Source organism: Phascolarctos cinereus, unplaced genomic scaffold (genome assembly GCF_003287225.1).
Source record: "Phascolarctos cinereus isolate Bilbo 61053 unplaced genomic scaffold, phaCin_HiC Scaffold_2;HRSCAF=192, whole genome shotgun sequence".
In the NCBI taxonomy this organism is placed as follows: domain Eukaryota; kingdom Metazoa; phylum Chordata; class Mammalia; order Diprotodontia; family Phascolarctidae; genus Phascolarctos; species Phascolarctos cinereus.
Window position 1 is genome coordinate 256,739,816 of NW_027555625.1, and position 27,252 is coordinate 256,767,067.

Below are 27,252 nucleotides of genomic sequence, written 5' to 3' on the forward strand. Positions count from 1 at the left end.
AGTAACATTATATACCACAGGGCAACATGCATTCACCCCACTCAAAACAACCTTCCAAGTTGGATTTAGACATTAATGATTACTTCTTGGGTAAGTAAGTACTTCATCCAAATCCATCTAACTGGATTATCTTCCAGCCCCTAACTCTCCCTTTTCATCAAATACTTAGCTATAATCTAGCTAACTATATCTATAACATTCCCTAATTTACCAGCTTATTAACTTTGTCAAAAAAAAAAAAGCCAATATTTGTAGAGGGCTTGCACTGATGGGTCTAAGGATTTAGGCGAGGCTGGGTTTTACCTGCAGCCTGTTCTTAGTCCAAGGGCCACCTAAGTCAGAACATAGGCTTTCCAAACCCTCCCTTGCTTTGCCTTTCCCTTTAGAACAGAAGGACCTTGAAAATAACCGGGAAGTGAGGAGACGTTTCAGGGGGGACTCCCCTAGTTACTATTCCCATGAGAAAAAATTATCATTGATACTTTGCCTTTTCCCACTCTGGGTTCTGTTCCCATGAATGGGGTATAAAAACCCTAATCCTTGGATCAAGAAACAGAGTTTGTTCTGAACTTGCTACCCAGCTGGCCCGCATATCTTTCTCTTTTTATCATACTCGACTAGCAGTTAATCACAGTCATAGACACAGGCGTCCGTGACAAACATTACTCTGGGATTATCTGCTTCTGATGAAGGCATACTGTGATCACCACATCTCTTCACTAACCACCCTTTTAATAGCACAGTCAATTAAGTCAGTCCACTAGCATTGTTAAGCATCTTCTATGTGTCATCACTGTGCTAAGCACTTAGGGGTACAGAAAGAGGCAAAAAACAGTCCCTATTCTCAAGGAACTCACAGTCTAATGAGTTAAACAACATGAGAACAATTACATTCAAACAAGATATATACAGGACAGATTGGAAATAATCAAGTGAGTAGGTACTAAGATTAAAAAGGACTTCCAGCAGAAAATGGGACTTTAGCTGACACATGGAAGGCAGAGAAGCTAGGAGTTAGAGATGAGGAGGGATAGCATTCCAGGCATGGGAGACATCCAGTGAAAATGCTCAGAGTTGGAAGATGGAGTGTTGTGATTGAGAAACAAAGAGGCCAGTGTTAATGGTTCACAGAGTATGTGGAATAAGGTATAGGAAGACTATAAAGGTAGAAGGGGGCTAGATAAGTAGGGCTTAAAATTAAAGACTTTACATTTGATCTTGGAGCTAATAGGGAGCCACTGGAGTTTACTGAGTAATGGAGTGATGTGGTCAGATCTCCATTTTTTTTTATTTATTTATTTGTTTTGGTGAGGCAATTGGGGTTAAGTGACTTGCCCAGGGTCACATAGCTAGTGAGTATTATGTGTCTGAGGCTGGAGTTGAACTCAGGTCCTCCTGACATCAGGGCTGGTGCTCTACCCACTGCGCCACCTAGCTGCCCCCAGATCTCCACTTTAGGATGATCAGTTTGACATCTGAGTGGAGATGGGACTTGAGTTACAGAGAGTTACTTAATTCAGGGAGGCCAATAAACAGGCTATTACTATGGTCTAGGCACATACTCATAATACAAGCTCTGAACCCTTTTATATTCCATCTCTAGCACTCTCTTTTCCAGTGCAAAAATTACAGACAACTCAGAATCTGCCATCTGGATTAAATACTAGATCTAATGGGGATATACCACTATGGCTCCCAATACCATGACTGCTCCAGGACTCAGACTCCCATAGACTAAAGGAAAACAGTTCCTTTTCACTTCAAGAATCAACACTGAGCCAAGCCACAAAGGCCTCAGCACTTGTGCTAAGCCTCACTCCAAACTAATGCTCACTCTCTAGCTGGGCTCTTTTTCCAACTGCAGTCCTTATTTCACTATTCCCAGAGACTAGTTACTATCACCACCACCTAGTACAGAGCGTACATCTCAAGTTGCGTTAAATAAGCCCGGAGCATAAAAAAATAGTTGCAAGTACCTGTGTGCCCATGCAGCCTTAGGGGCACAGCTATTTCATCAATGCTGGAATTCTCAGACTTACTCACAATTATCTTCTCTTCTTCCAATTACAGGTAGCTATAGTCAGCTGGTAAGGGGTGCACAAGTCCCAAGGAAATTGGGTCTTTACTAGCCACAAGAACTCTTTGGTTTCCTTTGTAATCTATATATTTTACTTTATGTATTTAATAACATTATTCTAAGGAGTCCATAGGCTTCACAGATCACCAAAGGGGTCCATGGTACAAAACCATTTTACATCTAAAGTACTAAAGAGTTCTGCAACTTTTTTCTTATTTATATTAATCCACCACTGCCACCATTAACCCTGCTTCTCTATCACAAGAAATGAGGCAAGTAACATCTTTGTGTGACATCTCCCCAGATCTACTCAACTTCATATAACTGTCTTCAGTCTTGACCTTGACTGTCCTTTATAAAGTTTCTTTACTGGTTCCTTAGAGCTCTAAGAGACTGGTTTAGTCATGTTGGGAATGCTATCGTATCAGGCATTAGATTAGCTGACCCTTGATAACCCTTTTATCCATGCTGCTGTACAATTATCTAAGTTTAGATACCTCTTTGAAAAGATAGACTAAAAATCACTCTGGAAGCTCTTGGCCCAGTGGTATAATGGAATGACCCAAAGCCCATACTGCTCAAACCAAAAGGCAAAGCAGGATTAAGACCAGGTCCAAAAAAGCAACTCTGTGTTTATCACAGAAGAGTGACATAAGATTCAGGAATGAGAAAGCAGAAGAATTAGGGTCAAGGACCAAGCATCAGGCAGAACCAGACAGACTAGGGTCACAGACATCTCTTGGTTTTCTGCCTGATCATACATGCATCCCAACAAAGCTTCAAGACTCAGGCTATCCAGACAGCCAGGACGCCCTGCAGCTGTGATACATAGTACAATTGGGCCAGAGCTGGGCCCATTCACCAGCACAACCAGGATGACTCAAAGCAGGAAGCAGACGCAGGGGCCAAGCAGACCCAGACAGGTGGCAACATATCCCATTTACCCCTGCAATACAGAAGACTGGTAGATGAATCCATGATGGTAAACTGTCATGATGGCATACCAAGTCAATCTAGAGTGAGCTGGGATTTGAAATATGGGTTAGTTCTGCTATGAACTAGCAGACCTTTGAAAGTCTGACCTTTTGAACTCCATTTAATTTTTCTAAGAATCAGTTTTTCTCCAGCAAGACGTCCCTGCCCTCGATACCTCACAGAAATACTGAGCAAAAAAAATTAGACCACCATCAGAAAAGATTTTCAATGTGCATGAGTTATTTTTTATTATTCTTACTCTCTCTGGGCCAAAAACCCAACAAAATAGTACAAAGAGAACAACTGACCCTCCCCCAGAGAATCAAGAGTCAGAGTTATTTGTAGATTTGATGGTGAAAAGGCCTTCACAGAAACAAAATGATAGGATCAGATGACTTTCATCTAACTCCATCAGAACTGCCTGATTAAGCTTCCACTCTGATCCGCTTACTGAATTCTATCAATTATGCTAAAGTTACAAAAGTTTTGCTTCCTCCAAGAAAATTGCTTCTTCTCTTCAATATTCAGTCTTCACTTAGCATGGCCTTCCCCTCCCTCTCTCAAATTAGGCTGCAGCTGCAACCCAAACCCAAAATAAAGTGCCCAGATGTATATTGGTTTCTGTGCTGCTTCAAAATCTCTATTTTCTGTCCCCTTTCACCTTCAACCTACTTAGCAGTGATTTCCTTCAAGGCTCAGAAATTTCATAACTCATAGGGAAAGAGATAAGGAAATATACTGTCCACTTCTTCCTGAGGAGTTAGGGCCATAGAGGTTGAATCAAATTCCAAATGGTCCAGGAGGCTCCTCTGAGACTCTGGGAGGCAGAGCTCAGGTTCAGGCAAGAACTCCAGGTCTGATTTGGAGAAAAGCCCATCTTGGGAACCAGTCTTGGCATCCATCCTGGAACAGGTTTGGGTTTCACCACCTTTGGCATCCTCGGGTCCTGGATCAACTGAGAGCAGGTATTAGTAGATCATAAAAAGAAATATTTTCCAAATCAAAACCCCAACTCCGGGGAGACAGTGTAGTGTAAAGGAAAGAACAGTGAATTAGGAGGACTGGGTTCTAGACCTAGCTCTTGTACAAGTTTTCTGGGTGATGGTAGCAAAGCCACTTGGCTCAAAGTCCTCCACACCTAACCCCTGCACCATCACTTTGTTCCCCATGCTCATAACGTGCATCCTCCTTGCATACACCCCCTACAGCGCTTAGCTTTATCCAAGGCTCAGCTCATGGGCATAAGTTTTCTCATCCATAAAATGGGGATAACAGCACCTACTTCAAAAGGTTGTCATGAGGATCAAATGAGATGGCATAAGCAAAGTGCTTTCCAAATATTACCGCATTATACAAATGCTGGCTATTATTTCCTGATTTCAAGTTGTTAGTCTCATCACTTTCTCCTCAGGTGATTGTTCATATACTTAACTATTTACAAGTCATACATAGGCTCCTTAACATGTGTGTGTGCGCGTTCAGTTGTTCCAGTCACGTCTGACTCTTCATGACCCCACTGGGGGTTTTCTTGGCAAAGATACTGGAGTGGTTTACCATTTCCTTCTCCAGCTCATTTTACAGGTGAGGAAACTGAGGCAGACAGGGTTAAGTGACTTGCCCAGGGTCCCATAGCTAGTAAGTGTCCGAGACCAGATTTTAACTTGGGAACATGAGTCTTTCTGATTCTAAGCCCAGTGCTCTATTCACTGCAAGACCCAGCTGCCCTCCTCAAGGATAGGAACTGTGTTTTGGTCTTTGCATTGCTAGTGCAGAGAGGCAGCATTACATAGTGAATAGAAAGAGCTCGCCTCAAAGCCAGAAAGACCCTGGTTCAAATCCCACTTTATAACCCTGGGGTCGACTCAACCTTTCAATGGTATCGGCTAAAGATGTTAAACATACATCCTGAAACATTCCCAAGTTCTGATTGCTTCTCAATTAAAATGCAACTGGGAAACTTTTAACAAAATTAGTTAAAATACAACAGAACACATATAATGTTCATATGTGGGGTTTTTTAAGTCAACATGTGACAGCAAGTATCTTGATTATGGTTTATTGGCTCTGCTTCTAATTAAGTTGTTACTACTGCTCTAGGCTACTCACAAGACTATAAATTGCAGGGGCCTCAATCTGTATTGGTAGATGGAATTTCCTCATCTGGGAGATCCCTATATCAATAGAATTACAGGACCAGACCCTCTCTCCCCACTACCCCCACCCCCCAAGTAAACAGCACACTGCTTTGAACGCAACGGATTCTTAATGTTTCTTAGACTAGATGCATGAGAATGTCAAAAGATCTGTGTTTTTGTCAGTATGAATACTCCCTCCACTGATGAAGATCTCTCACCCTCCCTGCCTTGTTTTTCATGAGTTGCTCTAACCTAAGAAAACTCATCACCTGGTGGCCAAGGTCCATGTGAAAGGCCACGTTGCACAGAGCAAGACTGGTCTTCAGATGAAACACCAGATGCCAACACCCTCTCTAAGTCTGTCTAGTTTAATAAGAGCTTGTGTTCTAGTGCCCTAGTGTTCAAAACCCCAAGTCACCTCCACACCCTGAGAACTTCACGGGCATACACATGGCAAGCATAACAGATTTATTCCGTGAATATTCACAAGGGTCTTTATTATCCATTACTTGTATTTTACAGACAAGAAGACTCTCAGAAAGAGAATGGTTTTTCCAAAGAGCATAGCTAGCCACAGCTAGAATTCAAACCTGATTTTGTCTCTGGAATTACACTCACTCCACACAAACATACTTACACACACATACTCCCTTCCATCTAAGCCTCAGGGCCCATCTATGATGTGGAGCAACTAGGGGTGAAAGCCTAGCTCTCCCTGCACAAAAAGCTCAAATTCTCCTTCCTTTCCCAGTATACTATGGAGTATCCTAGCCTAGCAACCCTCAGGGATGCCTCACCTTGCTCTCCAAGCCATCGGTCAGTGTGAGCACCCAGCAGAAAAGGCATCTCATCTTCTACTTCAGATTCTGACATTGACCTAAAATTAAAAGCAAAAAGAATTCATTTGTGAATTTTCATTCAATAACAACACAGGCACCTTTAGTCTGTCCTTCTTAGAAGGGAATTAAATTTTCCAGCCAAAAGAAATGAAGGAGGAAGGAGGAGTAGTTCAGCTCAGAAGGCAGAATATTACTTGCAAAAAAAGGAGGAAAAAAAAAAACAAGAAAGAAATAATACAATAATAGTTCTCTATTATTTGAATATTACATCCATTTTCTGAATTATCCACGGATTTTTTTTTTAAATCCTTGGCTGACTTCTCATCATCCAAAACATTCCCCCCACAGCCCTTCCCACGTCCCAGCTGCTGTGCGCTCAGGAAATGCAAACTAATTTTTATATCAGGCAAAGCAAAAAGATAATTAGCAAAGGAAAACTGTTAAAAAAAAAATCCATCCATGGAAAAACCAAACTTTACTATTTACTATTTTAGATTACCAGTACTCTGTTCCCACCCTTTGTATGCATACTATAGTTTTTTATTCTCTGCACTGTGCCCAAGCAAAACTTGTCGAAGTCCCGGGGTGATCAGGGAATGGGATTGAGGGTAATGAGGGATTCGTACCTGGTATCCACAGGGGATATCATCAGGACATCAGAAGGCTCATGTGTATTTCTCAGTAGCTGTGCTTGAGACATGACTTCCCCTGGACAGAGGCCTACCACACTTGGCCATCTCCCCACTGCTGAGGTCTCTAGAGGAACGGCTGGCCAAGGCAGAGAAGGGCTCCTTCCACAGGAGCACACAGGAGTATCAGAAAGACTCAGGTTTTGAGGCAGCAGGGCTGAATCTGAAAGCCCTTTCCAAAAAAAGAATCACAGTCAGTACCACATAAGCAAATAGCCCCAACTCTCTGGACGCCCCTGCCAGCCAGACACCGGCTTTCTGCTGAACTCAGGCCCCAGGATACTTCTTATAGCTTTAAGGTTTACAAAATGTTTCCTCCATCCCCCACCACTGAGACTCAGAGAATTTAAGAGACTTGCCCAAGGTCACAAAGCAAAAAAGTGTCAACCCCAGCATGATTCCCAACCCTGAGCAATTAAAGCCCTATACTCAGCAGCTGGGAGAGAACAAAGAAGGAAAGAGGGAAAAAGAGCCTCAGTCAGTACCTACAAGAAGCCTTCAATTGAGCCTGAGGACATAAAACACATACATAGTAAAACAGGTAGGGGAGGATTAACAGAAAGCTCACTGGACTTGGAGTTAGATTTGAGTTTGAATACAGATTCTTCATATTGCCTGGGTGACCTGGGCAACTCACTTCATTCTGTCTGGGCCTCCACTAGATGGTCTCTAAGATCCCTGGAGATTCTAGAAACCCTTGGATTCTAGGACTTGAAGGGGGGAGGTTGTGAAGAACAAGAAGGCAAACAGAATTTATATCTGATCCTTGAGGCTTTAGGGAGCTACTAGAATTTATTGACTGGTGGGGGGAGGATGACTTGGTCAGATCTGCTATTTAGGAAGATCAATTTGACAGCCAAGTGGAGGATGGTCCAAAGTAGGAAAAGACTTGAGGTAGGAAAACCAACCAGAAGGCCATTGCTATAATCTAGTAATGAGGTGATAGGACCTTCACCAGGATGGTGGCAGTGTCAGAGGAAGAAGGGAGCAAATATACTTCTTGTTGTTCATTCATTTCAGTCATACCCAACTCTTTGTAACTGAATTTGGGATTTTCTTGGCAAAAATACTGGAGTGGATTGCCATTTCTTTCTCCAGTTCACTTTATAGATGATGAGGCAAACAGGGTTAAATGACTTGCCCAGGATCACATAGCTAATAAGTGTCCCAGGCCAGATCCGAACTCAGGAAGATGAGTCTTCCTGACTCTAGGCCTGGCACTGTCTCCACTGTACCTCCTACCTGCCCCTGCAAATATATCATGAATGTAAAATTAACAGGGCTTGGCAACAGATTGGCTATTGGGGGAGAATAGGGATTTGAGAAGTTGAGGATGACACCTACACTATATGACCAGGTGACTTGGTAGATAGGGGAAGAGACTTTAGAAAAGAAAGATACTGAGTACACTTTTGGACAGGTTGAATTTAATGTCTGTGGGACATCCAGTTCCAGATGTCCAATAGGCAGATGGAGATGTGAGACTAGTCATCAGGGAAAAAGTTAAGGCTGGGAAAAACATATCTGAGAATCATCAGCAAAGAGGTGATGATAATGGAAGCCATGGGAGTTGATAAGATCACCAAGTAAAATATTATAAAGGGAGAAGATAAGATAGGCCAGGACAGACCTGGGGAACAACCAACTGGATGAAGATCCAGCAAAAGAGACTAAGAAGGAACAGTCAGGTGGGAGAGGAACCAGGAGAGAATAGTGCCATAGAAACCTAGAGACCAAGGGATATCAAGGAAAAGAGGATGTTCAACAACATTGTCAAAGACTGGAGAGAGGTCATGAAAGAGGAGGATTGAAAAAAGGCCATTGTTTGGCCCTTAAGAGATCATCATCATTAACTTTGGAAAGAGCACTTTTGGTTGAATGATGAAGCTGTAAGCTAGAACGGTAGAGTTAAAAAGAGAGTGTGAGGAAAGGAAGGAGAGGCATCAATTATAAATGGCCTTCTGAAAGAGTTTAGCCACAAAATGGAGAAGAGATATGGAACAGACAGCTCAGATCAAGTGATAGTTTTTGAGAATGGGGAGACATGGGCATGTTTGTAGGCTGTGGGAAAGAAAGAAGTAGACAAGAAAAGACTGAAGTAAGAGAATGAGGATGAAGGAGGAAGCAGTCTGCTGGAGAAGACACTCCAATCTAATAATCCAATAAACATTTATTAAGCACTTACTATGTGCCAGGCACTGTGCTAAGAGCTGGGGATACAAGTAATATTATATTGTGCATTAACATTGTACAATACTACTCTTATACATTATACAATTAATATTGGGGGGGGGGGACAAAGGGATATCTCTTTCCATGGAACTAAAACCAGGCAGAGCAGCAGATGCAAATAGAATGAATGAATAAAAGCCTGAGCAAAAATAAGAACATAGGAAGAGTTTCCTTCTTTTGATAGGGAAGTTAATAGATGTCTACATTCAAGATGTAGAAAAAGATCTGTGTGGAAGTATAAGAAAGGAGAATCCACAATGAAGTTAGTACCACAAACAAACGAAAAAAAAAATCTGCGTTTGCAATGCCCAAAAAGTCCCATGCCCAGGCTTTGTCTTAATTCTACATAGTCCAAGATATTCAAGTCAATCTATTGAAGGATTTATATACATGGGAACAAAGTTGCAGCCAGCTCTGTTAGAACATATCTTCTATCAACAGAGAACTGACATTAAACTTCTAACCATAGCTCAGAGACTCCCTCTCATGCCACATCTATTGATAGGAAAAAGTTTCCAGTAGACTCAGCCCCTGACTTACCTTTTTCAAAGACAGAACATGTGTCTTCCAAGGCATTATCCACAGGCTCACCCAACATCAGTGCTGGTGTATTATTTTCCACAGGAGAGGCCGGGCAGCCCGGGGATACCCTTTGTCTGACCAATGAAAGACACCGACAATTAACTGGGGCTCCCAGGCAAAGACTTCAAAAAAAGCTAACGGCATTTTCAGATTTTTAAATTTTAATTTACCCAAAGTATAAGTTGTCTGTGTTGAGGTCCCTTCCAGCTCTAAATTTATGACTCTGATCCAAAATAAATTTTCTAACAAAATTTCATTACTTGCCTAGAAAAATTGAGGAACTAACCACGGCATGGACTCCAGCAAAGGGCTCTGCAGCTAACATGGGCACATTCAGTACATATGTGGTGCTTTCTACCACATGATAAGCCCCTCTCCCACTAACTCCCACTGTCCCCAACAATGTAAGAAGGCCCAAATCTGAAATTACACTACTGCTTGTAGAAGATCCAATCATTTCCAATTCCTCCTCCACTCCATACAGCAAGAGCTGTCTAGAACAATGCTTCTTAAACTGGGAGTCGTGACCCCCAGTTTAAGCAGCCTTGAAGGGGTCTTGAGTGGAAAAAGTTTAAGAAGCACTGGTCTAAAATATAATGTAAGTCTTACATTCACATAGTCATGAGCCTCTCTATCCTTAGCTAGGCTATCAGTGAACAAAAGACTTCTATACTCAAAGAATGCTCAGCTTAGAAGGTCATACTTTTCATCTTGCTGACATAAAACACGAAAAGTCAGAATCGCCTCCCTATCCAGGGCAAGACATTCAGACAGGACTTTTGTGAAGGATTTATTTAGTAATCTGTACTTTACAAACCATCTTCATATCTGTCAAAAGAGTCAATGTAGGTAAAGCACCTTAAAAATTTAAAGCCTTCAAGTCACAAAGGTAGTAAATGGCAAAGCCAGGACTTCTGACTCCAAATCTAGCGCCCTTCCCACTACACTACAAGTTAAGCTAAGAAGGTATGATAGTGCTTTGAAATTTCATCAGCTTTATAAATGAACTGAGAGGCATAATGGGATAACATATATAGAGCTAGCCTCAAAGCAGGAAGACCTGGATTCAAGTCCTGCCTCTGACACATATTAGTTGGAGACTCTGAGCGAGTTGATTCACTTCTTAGCTCTCCCGGCAACTAAGACTATAAGTCATAGAAAAGGTACCAACCTACATTTGGTAGAGGGAGTTATAACCAATGAAATCGAATGTCCAGTCCCCATCCCTATAAGTGAGTTACACTATCTTTTTTTTGGTGAGGGACAGGAAAGAAATGAAGGAAAGGATTATTAAATGCTGAAATACGAACCTAGCTGTTTCAAAGGCTCTCATCTCTGAAATCTGCTTTCTGGCATTTGGAATCAACACATTCTTCTGCCACTTCTGACACACCTCCTCTGAGGGAGCGAGAATCTGTAATTTAAACATTCACGCACAGGGCCAGTACCCCTGCAAGACCCCAGCAATAGGAGTAGAAGACAGCAGGATATCCCCAAATGAAGTCTTTTTGGAATATATGTAGAATTCACAGGAGGATTCCCACACAGAGGGAAAATGGAAACATTCTGTGATTTGAAAGGAATGAAGTGTTGGCCCTCCGGCATCAGCCACGATAATAAATTGTGATTTAATAATCAGGATTGAAGACTCACGCCTTACAAACCACATCATTCCTCTCCTGACCCAGGGAGGCCTAGCTCCATATATCGGGACACTCTGTCCAACTCACAGTGCTTTGTTCTTCTGTAGGCACAAGGGTTCGAGCAAGCTTTAGATACTGTACAGCCATCTCCAGGATGGAGGCCATGTCCTCTCGACGACCCTCAAACTTCGGCAGCAGGATCCGAAGCCGCTCACAACTTACAGAGATTCGTTTCCTATTAATACCCAAACACCCCCACCCCCGTGCACAGATAAACAACTAATCCGTGTTTGAGTCTCACTCCTCTGAACAGAATAGTGGAGACACACAAATGCAAACACTGAGCCCCATGTACTTATAAGTCGATGGTTCCTTAGCTCTGTTGTCCTACACTGGAATGACGATGCTTTGGTTTGTGGATCTGAGTCAATTAACTCCATTCTGAGTCCAAAGAATGACTCTTTAACCTTAACAACAAACTAAACTCCCTAAACCTGTATTTTGGGGATTTGTTGGTCTAAACCTATGATTTCCTCACTATTAGCAGTTCCCTTTGAACAAATTCTCTCTACCAATGCAAATGAACAACTGTTTTACAACCCATAGTGATAGAGTTTCCTAGGGGCATGAAGACATTAAATTACTTGCTCAGTATATGTACTTGTTACATATACTAGACAATGTATGTCACCCTGCAGGACTTAATGGAGTTCTTCCTGACTCTGAAGATAGTTCACTATCTACTACACCATGAATCCTAGTCAGTAATTTCATCATTATGTAGGGGAACTTTGATGTCAATGAAAAGGGTAGGTTGTTCCCCCTTTTCCAAGATAGTCAAGGAATCCTCTAGGACACTCCTACTATATTGTGTCTAAACACCAGAATTTCCAAATATCCAGGCATATCCATTCAGACTCAGCAAATGGATACTTCAAAAAAAAATTTTTTTTCCAGAGCTTTAACCATCTGTCAATTCTAAAGCTGGCAGCTGGAAAAGGAGCTAAAAGTATCAACTGTCATCCTACAGTTTGAAAAATTGAGACAAAAAATAGAAAAGGAACTTGATCACAGTTGTATGGCATTAGTGGGTGAAGGTATGACCAGAATGAAGAATCCTGGAGAGCATCACCTCACTACCCCTTTTGGTTTTTTTTTGGGGGGGGGACAGTAGGGCAACTAATAAAATACCACCAAGTTATCTCCCTCATATTTAAGTTCACCATTGCAGGGATTTTTTTTAATTCCTGGGTTCTCCCAATCTTTGAGTTTTTCCTTTTGGCAAAGAAAATAAAAATTCTTTCTCCTATCTGTTTAAAACATGGTTGTAGAACAGAAGTCTTTCTATTTTTCCCCTCCCTAAGGGGCCTGACCAGGCTGAATGGCTGAACACATTTACACAAGGCTATTCTCTGACCCTCCCCCTGCATAAGGGGCAGGTCCTCACCTTCTTTCTCTCTCTGTGATAGCATTCTGCTTTCGGATCTGTACCTGGGCAACAGTGAAAGCCGCTGACATATCCCTGGACACTCCAGAATCCCCAACACTACCCTCAGAGGACCAGGCACTGGCCCTTGATTTGCTGAAAGAGGAACCAGAGAGAAGACTACGAGAAGGGAGAAATACAAACACCACATGCTTAAAATTATCTGTTTAGACACTGAGTTAGAGACAATGGAATCCCAAAAGGCTAATAGGCAAGACACCAAAATAGGGTAAGTTTGTAGTTGTGCTTTATGGTGTGAGGTGATGGCTCCCAAACTGACCTTCTCTCTCATGTTCTAAACTCCCCTATACCTCCTCTCACCGACCCCACCTTGTTCCCCATACCTACCTACCTCTGCCACCTCCACCACCCTTTCCCAAATGTACTGAAGGAGGCCAAAACGGTGGTGGGGTTTGGGGGTTGAGCGTCTGCGGGTGAGGACTAGAAGCCACTTGAGGTCAGTGGTAGGACATTGAGGCAAGACAGTAATATCTGGTGTAAAGGCAGAAGACTAAGCTATTGGGAAGGGCTGGCCTGAAAGTTATGGACTGGTGATGGGGGAGGGGCATCAATATTTGGGGTCAGGTCTGAGAGGCTTAGGCAGAGGAATGGGAGAGGGGCAAATTTCCGTGATTCTTCCTCCATCCTTAACCCAGGAGCTGAAGTCTTGACCTTAAGAAAGACCTTTCCCCACCACCTTTAGTTTCACACCTGTGTCCAATAGAAGCTGGATCCCTGGGTTCTCCCGGGCCTAAGGGTCCTTGGCTGGGGTCGGAGTCCCAGGCGTCCATGACTGCAGCGCTACAGCTGAGCTGTCCTAGTATCTCCTTCCCTTCTCCCACGCGGCTCCTTTCCTCCCCAAGACCGAAGCGAGAAACACAAAACACGTGCCCCTTCCCCTCGCGAGCAACACGTTCTCCTATCCCCACGCGCGCCCACGCGTTCCCCGCTCTCCACGCACGCAACACGCCCCCGCCCACTCCGGGGCTCGCTGTGGACACATGACCCACGGCCGGCGCCTTCCACTTGGTCCCAAGCAGCGTGTTCCCGAGTTTCTGTCTAGGAAAGTAGCTTCGGTACTGGGAGATGAAGCTTCAGGCTGCCCAGAGAGTTGAGGCTGGACGGGCGTCCTGGGTCCTGGAGCCTGGGGCAGAAGCTGTGGGGGTTCATGGGGAGGGCAGCGTCTTCCTTTTTGAGGAAAAAGCAAAAACCAAATGGATGCGGAGTGAAAGGCCAGAGAATGGGCAACCGAGACGTTGAGGAACTAGGTCCAGGGAACCTCGACAGAACTGCATTGAACACAGGCAGAGATTCCAGAGATTAATTTTTCTTTAAATCCTTTTTTGTTTGTTTTTGAATACTATTTTATTTTTCCCGTTACATGTAAAAATCTTTTAACATTCTTTTCATTTAATTTTGAGTTCCAAATTCTTTCCCTCCTCTCTTTGCCCCCCTCCCTGAGACAATAAGCAATTTGATATAGGTTATACATGTGTAATCATGCAAAGCATAGTCCCATATTAGTCATGTTGTGAAAGAAAACACATCTTTCTTTAAATTCTTAGTAAGCAATTAATATCCTTGTTCTATAGTTGTGCTAGTTGATCCAGAGGGGAGAACTGGAAATGATGAACAAGTTTACAGGAAAGTAGGTTTCTAAAACATCTTTATGCTAAGGAGGAACTTCCTGATAATTAGAGTGGATGGGGAAAACAACAACAACAACACTACTATTTACAGTATTCTGTGGGTACTTCCATCCTCCTATGCAGAGTTTTCCATTAATACTAGCAGTTTCTTGACTTGTCCTTTCTAATCTGTCTTGACTACAGTCATGTCCATGCCAGATAAGTGTAAAATTGGGGCAACATGCCTTTTCAAAAAGATTTCTGGCTTTTTCTCTGAAAGCTGCAGGATTGAGAAAGACAGCTGAGACCACCTACAAGGGTCACAAACTACATTCTATGTCTTATGGTCTGGCATTTTCAAGTCTATTTCCAAAACATCTCTTGCATCCATTCCCCTTTTCTTCACTCCCACAGCCACCACTCTAGTTCAGACTCTGAACAGATCTCCAGTGGCTATTGCGATTGCTTCCTAATTGGTCTTCCTGTTTCCAGTCACTCCCATCTCCAATACACCCTCCACACAGCTGCCAAAGTGATATTCCTAAAGCACAGGTTTGACCACGTCCTTTCTCCACTAGCTATGGGACTATATATTCTTCTTCAAAGCTCTTTACTATTTCTAGAATAAACTACAAATCTGGTGTTATAGCTCTCCATGCCCACTCTCACCTGTCTTTCCAGTCTTATTTCATATTAACCGCCCTTCATCTGTTTACCATTCTAGTCAAACCAGCTTACTAGATACTCCCTCGAATGTATTCATTCCTCCATTCTATTTCATAGCATGTGTAGATTCCTTAAAACATAGCCCAGGTGCTACTGTGTATATGAGGCCTTCCTGATCCCCTTAGATTGGGAGTACTTTCCCCTCTTGAAATAATCTTGTGGGTACTTATCCTATTGCCCTAATACCAGGTAAATCTCTTGTGTTCTACCTTTCTTAGTGGTTCAAACACTTAGCACAGTGCCAGACACACAGAAGGGATTTAATAAATGCTTGACTACTTAACATAAATGCTTGTCAGATTTCACTAAATGGCATAAAATATTTACCACCTAGTGACCAAACCTCTGATAGGACTATCTTAGGTTGGCTAGTCTTTCACCATATATATGTTTACCTAGAGTCTTGAGGTTTATAAATAGAATGGGCTGCTATATAAGTAAACAAGTTTCTACTTTTTTTTTTGTTAATTTATTTTAATCCAGCCTCTATTGGGCACAGGTATGAAACCAAAGTTGTAGGGAAAGGTTCTTTCTTAAGGTCAAGCTGGGTTAAGGATAGAGGAAGAATTAATTTATTTAATTTTAATTAAAATTTAATTTATTTTAATTAGTTTAATTAACAAAATAAAATAGCCATTTTTATATACACAGTAAAACAGAAAAAGGATTGCATATGAAATTGCAGATCTCTATTACAGACAACTTGGGAAGCAGAAACATTTATTAAGCACCTACTATGTGGCAGACACTGTGCTAAGTGCTTTATAAATATTATCTTATTTGATCTGCCTAACAACCCTGAGAAGGTGTTATTATTATCCCCATTTTATGAGGAAAATGAGATAGAGGTTAAGTGCTTGTTCAGGGTTACACATTTAATAAGTGTGTGAGGCTAGTCAGATCTTCCTTAACTCCAGGACCATTGAATGCTCTATCTACTTTGCCACCTAGCTTTATGATCTAGGTCAGTCACTTAACCTCTATTTGCCTCAGTTTCCTCAACTGTAAAATGGGGAGAATAGTAGCACTTACCTCCTAGGATTGTTGTAAGGATCAAATGGGATATTTGTTAAGTGCTTAGCACAGTGCCTGGCACATAATAGGCACCATATAAATATTAGCTATTAAAACTACTGCTACAATTGGCTTTTCTTTTTAAATCTATAATACATCCAACCTGTGGCTTTCAAAACTGTCCTGCTTTATTTGTGCTTTTTTCTGTTCTTGTCTGCATTTTTTAAACATACCTCAATAACCCTCTTTCCTTTTTTCTTCCCTCTCTTTTTCTTTCTTTCTCTTCTTTTTTCTTTTCTTTTTTTCCCTATCCTATCCCTATTCCTCCTTGAACCTCCCTCTTTACATCCCCTATTGGGAAAACAAAAAAGAAAAGAAAAGAAAGCCCATGTAGTAACAATGCATAATCAAGCAACAGGTTTCTCATTTTTGAGTGTTCAAGCATAGAAGGGCTCACAACATGTTATAGATACAGTAAATGGAATTCATAGGATCATATGATTCAGAAGTGGAAGACAGCTCAGAAAGCCTATACTTGGTGGCAAACTGTACTAGGGAACATCTGAGGTCCCTTCTAATTCCCCAATCCAGTGATTCTTTTGTCCATCCCTTTGGGTATCACTGTTTTGAGAAGCTTGCAAACCAAGTGTTCATGGAAATGCCACTGAGTTTCCCCAGGTGTTATGAACCCTTTCTCAGAGGTAGAGTTCTCCCCCTGACTTTCAGTGTCCAAGCCCACAGCTGGCATGCAATTCTCTCTCACCCAGTCCCCCTTGTCTTGAACAAACACCAGTTATGAAATGGCTGCTCAGGGTCAGGGCCCATCTGGGGTATAGGAAAAGGCCCTAAAATAGGAAGTCCATAGGCCAAGGTGATAGCCCTGGGTCTTCCCTTGATTATTGGGTGCTAGTTACTGACCTAGTTACTATACTTCTCTGTAAAGTGAAGGAGTTCGATTGATGGGTTCCCTTTCATTTCTGGATCTATGATAGAATCTATGATTCTATGAATTTGAAATTAAGAAGTATCCTTCTGAGTGGAAAGCTCATTCTCTACCATCCCCTAGTTCTCCAGTGCTCTTACTCCAAAGGATTTGGCCTGGCCAAGTCCTACTTCACCTCTCACAAGAGGAGATTTGTAACATCCCGTGTGACAGAAGCTCCTTAGTCATTAACTTAATTCTTGATTTCCTATTCTGATGTTATTATGATCCCATACTGGGTATTTTGCCCCAGACCTGGAAAACTGTGAGTGATGATGTGGTATAACACTGGATTTAGAGTCAGGAGAAGCTTACTAGCTCTGTGACCATGGATGAAGCACTTTGACCTCTCTCTAACCCACAGTTTCCTCATCTGCAAAATGGGGATACTAACTTACTTCACAAAGCTACTGTATACAAAGCACTTTGAGAAACTTCACACCCTATGTAAATGTGAGCTAAAAGCTGATAATCTTGCATTTGTCACCAGCAACCAATTATACCAAAGTAGCATCACCCTTCATATCCACTCAATAGTTTGAAAGATTATAGCACCTCAAAAATAATAAAATTATCCCTACAACCTCATCACAGAATGTCAGAGATCTTTTTCCTGGAGGTGGAATTGATCATATTCCCTGCAGGAGACTCCACTCCTTTCCCAGCGTAAGCTACAGGGCTTTGAGATGTGAACACAGCTACCCTGACAGGAAAAAAAATATTATGTCTGTACTATTCAGGGGTAAGCCAAGCCGAAGAGATCCAGTGGATGACTAGCCTAAGGCTATACAGCAAGGCAGCCACAGAACAGAGAAGACAATTTCGACATCCTATCCCTTGACCCATTTGCCAGACAATTTTGCCAGGTTGAAGAGGGCCGTGACTCAGTTTTATTGGTGTGATTTACGCATAGCTTTCAGCACATATCCTGCCTTCCAATTTTACCAGATGGTATGAAGTGGAAAGTACAGAGTCCTCTTTGGGAAAATGCTGTTCAATTCAGGTAGCAGTTGGGATCACAGAATTTAGAGTGAGAGGAAACCCGAGATTTTATCCAGGGCAAATCTGACTCATTTGACAGAGAAAGAAAGTGAAAGATCAGAGAGGTCAACTGGCTTGTCTAGTGTCTCACAAATGGTAAGTAAAAAAGCTAGAATTCACACCTAGTTCTTCTGACTCTACATATAGTGTTCTTTCCATTACAACACATTATCTCTGTGCTGAAGAATCTGGGACCATAGATTTAGAGCTGGAGGGGATGTCAGAATGATCTAGTCCAACTCCCTCATTTTGAAGATAAGGAAACTGAGGGCCAAAGATGTAGCCAAGCCAGGGTTCAAACCAAGGTCTATTCTACACATTTCCCCCTACCCATTTCTTGAATCTGCTGGATATCCAGCACTGAGCTGTCTTTAGGAGTGGGAGAAGAAAATAATGGTCTCAGCTCTGGTGGAACTTGCCTTTTGGGGGAGACAAATTTTATACCCATCTAATAATGAGAAAACAAAACAAAATCATGTTTAAGCATGATGTGCTGGACAACATAAGAAGGACTCTGTGTGAAAAGACAGTGATTCCGTATTCTAGTCCTTTCCTACTAGATGGCACTGTGGGGCCAAATTTCCATTTTCCCCTGCCTAAGAAGCTTTGTAGCCTCCAGTATGATTTTTATTTGCTAATAATATGTGCAATTATCTCTAATTGATTAGCCAGCAATGCTGATTCCCCCCTACCCTAAGGCTCATGCCAGATGGTGACAGGATTGTTTTGCCCTATATCACACATGGCAAGGGTTGGAAGCCCTAGAGCACTGGATTTGAAATTTTAAAAATTAGATTTCTCTCCCAACTTTGCCATTTATATTTGTGACATTGACTAAGTCATTCCCCCTAGGGAGTTTCCTTGTCTCCAGTTTCCTTATCTATAAAATAAGGTTAGATTAGATAATCTCTAAGTAAAGACCTAACTCAAAAATTCTATGATGTAAATTATTCTCCATGATCCTGGAAATATGGAAAGCAGAAAGGATGCACAAGCAAGATTCTAACATGGTCCTGAGCAGCATTGAAGGAAGGAAGTGGGGTAGAAAAGCTAAAGCCATTTCTGGGAAATCTCACCAGAAGGTAAAATGTGACCTGCTCATAACAGAACCAATTAATAGTTGTGTCCCCAGTTTACCTTTACAAGCAACATCTAGCTCTGAAAACATAATCACATCTGTCAGTTCTATCCCTTGGATGTAACTCATCTGAACCCAATGATTTGAATTCTCCATCTTACACACATGCGCGCGCACATACACACACACACACACACACACACACACACACACACACACGGACACACACCCCAATTTTGGCTTCACATATGGAGAAATATCACAACAATTAGACCTGTTCAAGAATAGAATGCCTTTTCTTCAGAAGTAAGCAGTACCACCACTTCCTCCCCCTAAGAGGTCTTGAAGCCAAGGTTACATGACTCCTCATTGGGTGTGTTGCAGAAGGGATATTTATTCCTTTACTCCTTGGAATCTGTGTAACCCAGTGTACAAAGTGCTAGGCCTGGAGTCAGGAATACCTGAATTCAAATCCGATCTCAGACACTAGCTGTGTGAGTCTAGTAACTTAATCTCTGTTTGACTCAGTTTCTTCATCTGTTAACAGGGATAATAATAGCACCTACATCCCAGGTTGAGAGGATCACTTGAGATGATTGTAAAGCACTTAACATAGTGCCTGGCACATAGTAAGTGCTATACTAATGTTGATTATTATTATTAATTATTCAGCTACACGTTGGACTAAATGGACTTTAAGGTCCCTCCCGAACCTGAGATTGTGTAATTCTGTGAAAGCATTTCTAAAAACTGAAACACCAGCTGAAAAGCTTGTCTTCTAATATTGAAAGGACTTTCAAGAGGAATTAGACTTGTTTAGCTGGGTCCCATAGGGAGAAATTAGGAAGAAATAGTAGAAGGAGCAGAAAAGAAGATTCAAAGTTGATTTAAGAGAATATATCATATTCTCTGAGAGTGAGAGAGAGAGAGAGAGAGAGAGAGAGATTCAAAGTTGATTTAAGAGAATATATCATATTCTCTGAGAGAGAGAGAAGAGAGAGAGAGAGAGAAGAGAGAGAGAGAAGAGAGAGAGAGAGAGAGAGAGAGAGAGAGAGATCCCGATAATCAGAGATGTTTAAAAATAGAATAGGCTGCCTCAGAAAGTAGTGGGTTACTGAGAAGACATTTTCAGGAAAAGACTAGGTAACTTAGAGGGTATTCTTGGTCAGGGTCATGTTAGATTAGATGGCCCTTGAGATCTCCAAATCCTTCTGTAATATCTGCAATTGTGTTCTGATTTTCAGCATCACAAAATGTCAGGTCTGGAAGGGCCTTAGAGATCAATTTAGTTCACTGCTCCATTTTACAGATGAAGAAACTGAGACCTAGGGAGTTGAAACAACTTGTCTGTAGTCACATAACAAGTAAGTAGAAGAGCCAGAACTCAAACCCAGAGTCTTTTAACTATGATGTTTTGTGATTCTGTGGGGGGAAAAAAGAGAACTGTGAGCCAAATATGTTGAAGGATTGAGGGGGCCTGAGGCATAGTTTGGGATAAATTTTCATACAATATCTGAAGGAAATAAAAATTTTCCCCAAAGCTCTTATGATTCAAAGTTTTTATGATTCAAAGCTGGGGGCAGGATCAGGTAGAGGTCTCTTCATGATCCTTTTTTTCACACTCAAAGTGCCATGAATGAGGCTGTAATCAAATTTTGTCCAAAGTTATTCTTTGTGAGTCATATAGCACCCTTATTCTGCTTGTAGATGGAAAAATCCCTCAAGGGCTGTTAATAACAATTCCTACCCAGCCTTTACAAATCAACTCAAATGCTACCACCCCTGTAAAATCTTCCTTGATTCACACATATATATCACATAGGACTTAGTTCTATTCTTCTTTAATGCACTTTTCGTGTAGTGTTTAATATTATGCATGTCTATTTTTGTGATCTGTAGTCTCAATAAACAGTAAGCTTGATGAGGGCAGGCGCAATATCTTTATATCTCTTTAAATACCTACCACACAAACCTACACACAATGTTGTTGTTCAGTCATTTTAGTCATATCCAACTTTGTGACCCCATTTGGGATTTTCTTGGCAAAGATACTAAAGTGGTCTGCCATTTCCTTCTCCAGTTCATTTTACAAATGAAGAAACAGAGGCAAACAGGGTTAAATAACTTGCCCAGGGTTGCACAGCTAGTAAGTGTCTAAGGACAGATTTGAACTCAGGAAGATGAATCTTCCTGACTCCAGGCCCTGCACTCTATCCACCATACCACACAATAGGTTACATACAAATACTGTTTGATAAATTAATGAGTAATAATATATTCAATGATATTATATTTCAAGGTTTTCAAAATACTTTTCTCAAAACCACAATAATTATTATTCCCTTTGTACAGACCCTGAACAAGTCACTTAACACTGTTTGCCTCAGTTTCCTCATCTGTAAAATGAGCTGAAGAAGAAAATGGCAGACCATTCTAGTATCTTTACCAAGAAAACCCCAAATGGGGTCATAAAGAGTCAGACATGACTGAAAAATGATTGAACAGATGGGAAACTGATCCTCAGAGAAATTTAAATGACTGATCAATGAATGACCACATAGCTACTGTCAAAATATTTTGGAGATACCTTGTTTCCCAGAGCTACGGCCCAGCAAACAGGCTGTGCCCTGAGCTTGACATGACAATAATCTTTTCCACTTGCCCTCTGGCAAAATGTGGTGTACAAAGTGTTCACTCCCTCTATTCCCCAGGGACCTAAGAGCCAACATCCATCACATCTCTGACACGCTCACGATCCCTGTTTCTTGTACTGTACTCCTGTTCCTGTCACAGAATTCTGGTTCTGTACCCCACAGAGTAATCACAATCCCCAAGACTTGGGGCAATACTATTCCCAAAGAACCTGTGAGAACAGTAACTCAAGACCTCAAAGTAAGTGTTATAGTCCAGCCCAGTATGCATATAAGCACTCCACCCAACATGGTTAGCACTCCTACTCAGGATGACATCCACTTGCAAGTGTTTTCCTCACTCTAAAATTAATTAAAACACTACTTAATTCCTGACACACGTGCCTCTGACCTGCTCTATTTTGGCTCTAACTATTCCCAGGTTAGAGACCAGTCCAGTCTGGACTGCATTCAAAGTTCTGTTGACACTATTAAACCCAGAGCAAGGATAGGAACCCAAGTCCCATTCCAGCACTCTTTCCAAAACACCGTGCTGTTCCTTTCTTTGGCCCCACTCTGTTTTATTACCAACAATATTTTCGTTGATCATTCCAATGGCTTTTTCTCAGTTCTCATCACTCTTGATTTCTCTGTGGTATTGGACGCTGCTAACCACCTAGATAGAAATCTTTCATGAGTTTTCTTAACACTGCTGCTGCTTCTCCTCCTCCTCCTCCTCCTCCTCCTCTTCCTCCTCCTTCCCTTCTCCCTCTGTCCACATGGAGAATCACACCCTCATATGTGGGTGCTCTGACCAAAGGAATATAAAATTTGATCAATTACACTTTCTAAGATAGCTTGGGGTTTAGGGGCTAGATTGTGTTTTTCTTCCCTATTTATTTATTATGTCATTTTAAAAAAAACTGTAGTTTTCATTTATGATTTCTTGAAATATAGCTCTGGTAAACCATGTTTGATAAAGCCCACTGGGATTCAAATGGAACTACTTGACTGACTATACCTTTAAACCCAAATCACTCTGGCTCTCACTGATTAGCCAATAATCATTCCCAGCCCAAGCCTCACTTGCTCATTGTTCAGGTTGTGATGGCTCAGAGTGACTGTAAATAGCAATTGTTTCTTCTCTGACCAGAAACTCTGGAAGTCTTCTCCTCCCAGATTAATTCTTTTGTGAAGTCAAACTAGGCCATCTTTTGCCTCAATTCTTACTTAGCCTTTAATCACTGTATAGGTTTTGCCTTTGACAAGCTGAGAACTAGGAAAGACCTTACCTTAAAAAGACCAAGATCTCCCACTGTATCCAGGGCCATCACCAGTCATCCTGATCTATGTCGTGACACTCAACTCCAACTTTGCACCGCCCCGTTTCCCTTAAACCCCATTCACTTGCAAGTGAAAACCCTCGTGGTGTCATTGGTCCTCTTCCAGAACAAAAGACCAACAACAACAATGATTTTGACACTGCCATCTCCTAGTTCTTCTGCCTGTCTGTTCCTTCTCAGTTGCCATATTATCCATTTTACCTTCACAACATCTCTCCCTCTCCATCTCACATCTCTCCCTCTCCTACCTTCTTCCACATAGCCACAAAATTGATATTCCTTAGACACAGACCGTGTAACTTCCTTGTTCAAGAAGTTCCAAGGCCTACCAATTCCCTCTAGAATAATTCTTCTAATTGGCATTTAAAACCCTTCTCAATTTGGCTCCAGTGAATATTTGCAGGCTCATTTCATCATATACCATTTTCCAGTCAAACTGGCCTCTTTGCCGTTCCCTACACATCATATCCCATTTCCTATCTCTCACAGCTTCTTAAACTTCCACCTCTTGGAAATCATAGCTTCCTTCAAGGCTCAATTCAAGTACCACTTCTTAGAGGAGTTATTTGTTTGTTTGTTTCGGAGCTCCCCCCTCAACTCCCTTTAATAGTTAAAGTACTCCCTATTTCCTCCATAATTACTTTATGTTTACTTTGCATATATTTATCTACTTATATGTGGCTTCCCCTCACCACTAGTAAAATACAAGAGCCCTGAAGGCAGAGACTGTTTTTGTCTTTGCCTTTATATCTCCAGTGCCTAGGACTTAGTAGGAAATTAATACATATTTTGAATTAATTCCCAATCCAATTCAACAGACCTTTATTAGGCACCTACTATGTATCAATACTGTGCTAAAATATAGTTAGGCTTACAGTTAATAAAAAGAAAGCTAATCCCTGCCTTCAAAGAGCCTAAATATAATGCTTGGTCTTGTAGAAAACAAAATAATACAAACGAGAAGCAATTGATATGATCAGTTAGTTAGACAACAAATATTTACTGAGCATTTAACTATGTGCCAGGCACTGTGCTAAATGCTAGAGATAAGAAGAAGGCAAAAATAAAGTCACTGCCCTCAATGGTATATAGTGTGACTAGCTTTGGTGTCAGGAAGACTTGGTCTCCGATCCTGCCCTTGATATAAATGTACGACTATGGGCAGCTGGTGGCACAGTGGATACAGTGAATGGTCCTGAAGTCGGGAAGACCTGAGTTCGTATCTGGTCTCAGATACTCACAGGCTGCATGACCCTGGGCAAGTCATTTAACTTCTGTTTGCCTCAGTTTCTTCATCTGTAAAATGGGAGCTAATAATATTTACCTCCCAGAAGGGGGGCTCTAATGAGACAATAATTGTAAAGTACTTAGCACAGCATCTGGCACATAGTAGGGGCTATATAAATGGTAACTATTATTATTAATTATTATTAGTCATTTAACCTCTCAGTGCTGCCAGACAAATCTTTAAGGTAGGATTTCTCAAACTATTTGGCCTCAGGACCCCTTTATGCTCTTAAAAATTATTTAGAACTTCTCTCCCCAAGAGCATTTGCTTATATGAGATATATCTATGAATATATACTTTAGTATTATTATTAGTTTATTATTAAAATAATTCTGACCTTGGGAACTGCCTGAAAGAGTCTGGGAGACCTCAGAGGCCCCCAGGAAACACTGAGAACTTCTGTTTTGAGAGTATAAATTGTGGATGAATTGCTCATTTGCATTGTGGGAAGCAATTTCCTCCCTGGGTGACCCTTACACCAGTGAACTCACAGGTCTAAACCAATAATAAAAATATCTTATATTTGCATAGTGCTTTACAATTCTTAAAGTGCTTTTAAATGAAAACAGTTTAATAAAGAACCACAAGCCAACTGTCCCAGCTCACATTCCTCCAAATGGCATAGCTTGTGTCTGGGCCCTTTGTGTCTGTATTTCTCCACTCTTTTACCTGTCTTTCTTCCAGGTCTTTCCCCTCTCCTGTAAATATTCTTGTCCAGTCAGACCCTCCTGACAGAGATGAAAGTATCTGATAAATTAAGTTACCATGAGTGTTTAGATATATTTCTGTCAAGGATAAACAAAAACCTGGAGGGTGATGCTTAACTACAAGGAGTAAAGCTACTTCTGTGTCTACTGTATTCTTGAATCCATCTGTCTATTCCCCACTCTTCTACCCACCAATATATACACAATAGAGGCAATGTGCTGTACTAGGAAAAGTTCTAGATTTATAGGCTGGTTCAAATATCTGAGTTCAAATCCTATTTCTGCCATTTCCTAGCAGCATAACCTCGGACAAATTACTTAACCCCACTAAGCCTCAGTTTCCTCATTTGTAAAATAAGAGTAGTAAACTAGATGATCTCTAAGGTCCTTTCTAGCTCTGAATCATGTGTTCCTACCCAACTGATCCCTGAGGAAGTGCCCATTATGACCAAAGCAGAAGGAGATGAATAATGTTTGAAGCACCTAGAAAACAGAAAACCTCTTTGTATTTATATTGGATTGACTTAGAGATTCTCACCCAGCATACCACCCTTCATCCACCCACTACCCTACTCCACAAAACACATGGCCAACTTTCTAAATCTCTCCTGTTTATGTTGCTAAGACTCTAAGAAAAAAATAGAGACCTTTAAGACTTCAAACATAAGGCAGTGAAAGAATCTGAACAGCACTGTAGAATACTTTGTTGGAAATTACGGGGTATCCAGGTGGCGCAGTGCTGGGCCCAACATCAGGAAGAACCATCTTCCTGAGTTCAAATCTACTCTCAGACACTTACTAACTGTGTGACCCAGGACAAATCACTTAACTTTGTTTTCCTTAGTTCCTTATCTATAAAATGAGCTGGAGAAGGAAACTGCAAATCACTCTAGTATCTTTGCCAAGAAAACCCCAAAAGGTATCACAGAAGGTCAGACATGACTGAAACAACAATTACGGTTGGGAATTATAAACAGAATGGCATCCATGTTGTGGTAAATGTATGTATGTAATAATATGTATGTGTGTATATTTAGGAGTGTTTATGTGTATATGCATAGGCTCAGGCTTGTGAGTGCATCTCTGCGTGCATCATATACACGCGTGCATATGTGTTTCTATCTATGTATGGGTGTGTGAGATGAGGGCCAGCCTTGTGACTGTGATTAGTTACAGCACCATCAAAATGCCTCTTTCTGCCCACTCAGCCTACCTTGTCTCCTTAGAGAAGTAAAGCAGGGGAGTTGGTGATGCAGGGTGAGTCACCCTTTCCCTGGCCCTGAGAAGCAGTGTCATGAGGTAGTCAGTGGCAGAACACAGTGCAGGCAAGCCTCCATTTGTGACATACGGGAGCTCCCAAAAGCACATGGGCAAATCCTGTCTTTAGCCCACGATAGGACCTCATTAAGTATGAGCTGAATGATTTGACTAATAGACTAAATGCAAAAGAGGCATTTAAAAGAAACCTGCTGAAAAAAAAAAAGGAAAGAATCCCTTTCAGAAAATGAAGAATCTTCTCGTGTCCATGTTGCAAATCTAAATATTTATCCTCCAAATTTGCTCAATATAAGGCATACATAAACATGATTTTAACATCTAAAGAACCCATCTGGGCCTCAGTTTCTTCATTAGCAAAATAAGTGTGTTGGACCTGGTGACCTCTTCTAGCTCTCAATCTGTGATTCTGGATCCTCAGTATAAGCCTATAAGGAAAGTAGTACAAATGTTGTCCTTACTGTACAGATCCTGTGAGGCTAAGAGAGGGGACATTAAAACAACCTCCTTTCACCTTCATTTTAACCCTCTTAGTGCTCTTCTTGACAAAGCCTTCCCTTAATTTCTCAGAAAGAGAGCAGTGATCATATTGGTCAAAAGGCCAATGGATGCCATGCTAGTCTTGGCTTGGCCAGTGACTGTCAATGATGTTGTTGTTGAGTCATGTCCAACTCTACATGACGCCATAGACTCATCCATGGAGTTTTCTTGGCAAACATACAGTAGTGGTTTGCCATTTCCTTCTCCAGTGTGTCCCCATTTTACAGATAAGGAACTGAGGCAAACAGAGTTTAAGGGACTTGCCCAGGATCACACAGCTAGTAAATGTCTAAAGCCAGATCTGAACTCAGATCTTCCTGACTCCTGGCCTGGTACTTTATC

At 41.4% G+C, this 27,252-nt stretch overlaps 1 protein-coding gene across 1 annotated transcript; it reads right to left on the reverse strand.

The window, feature by feature from the left end:
- Positions 1 to 3,288: 3,288 nt before the first annotated feature.
- SOHLH1 (spermatogenesis and oogenesis specific basic helix-loop-helix 1) lies at positions 3,289 to 13,591 on the reverse strand. Its single transcript, XM_078149073.1, has 8 exons — positions 13,370 to 13,591; positions 12,620 to 12,754; positions 11,260 to 11,407; positions 10,840 to 10,943; positions 9,488 to 9,603; positions 6,653 to 6,887; positions 5,985 to 6,064; positions 3,289 to 3,998 (listed from the first exon to the last, which is right to left on the reverse strand). Exons 1-8 carry the CDS (start codon positions 13,447 to 13,449, stop codon positions 3,757 to 3,759), a joined length of 1,140 nt encoding a protein of 379 aa, XP_078005199.1. The 5' UTR covers positions 13,450 to 13,591; the 3' UTR covers positions 3,289 to 3,756.
- Between the last annotated feature and the right edge of the window lie 13,661 nt (positions 13,592 to 27,252).

Coding starts and splice junctions, on each gene's coding strand:
- SOHLH1 (XM_078149073.1), bottom strand. CDS start 13,449: ATGGACGCCTGGGACTCCGACCCCAGCCAAGGACCCTTAGGCCCGGGA. Junction 6,888..9,487: donor ATGTTCTGTCTTTGAAAAAG/GTAAGTCAGGGG, acceptor TTTTTTGGAAAG/GGCTTTCAGATTCAGCCCTG. Junction 6,065..6,652: donor ATATCCCCTGTGGATACCAG/GTACGAATCCCT, acceptor TTTTAATTTTAG/GTCAATGTCAGAATCTGAAG.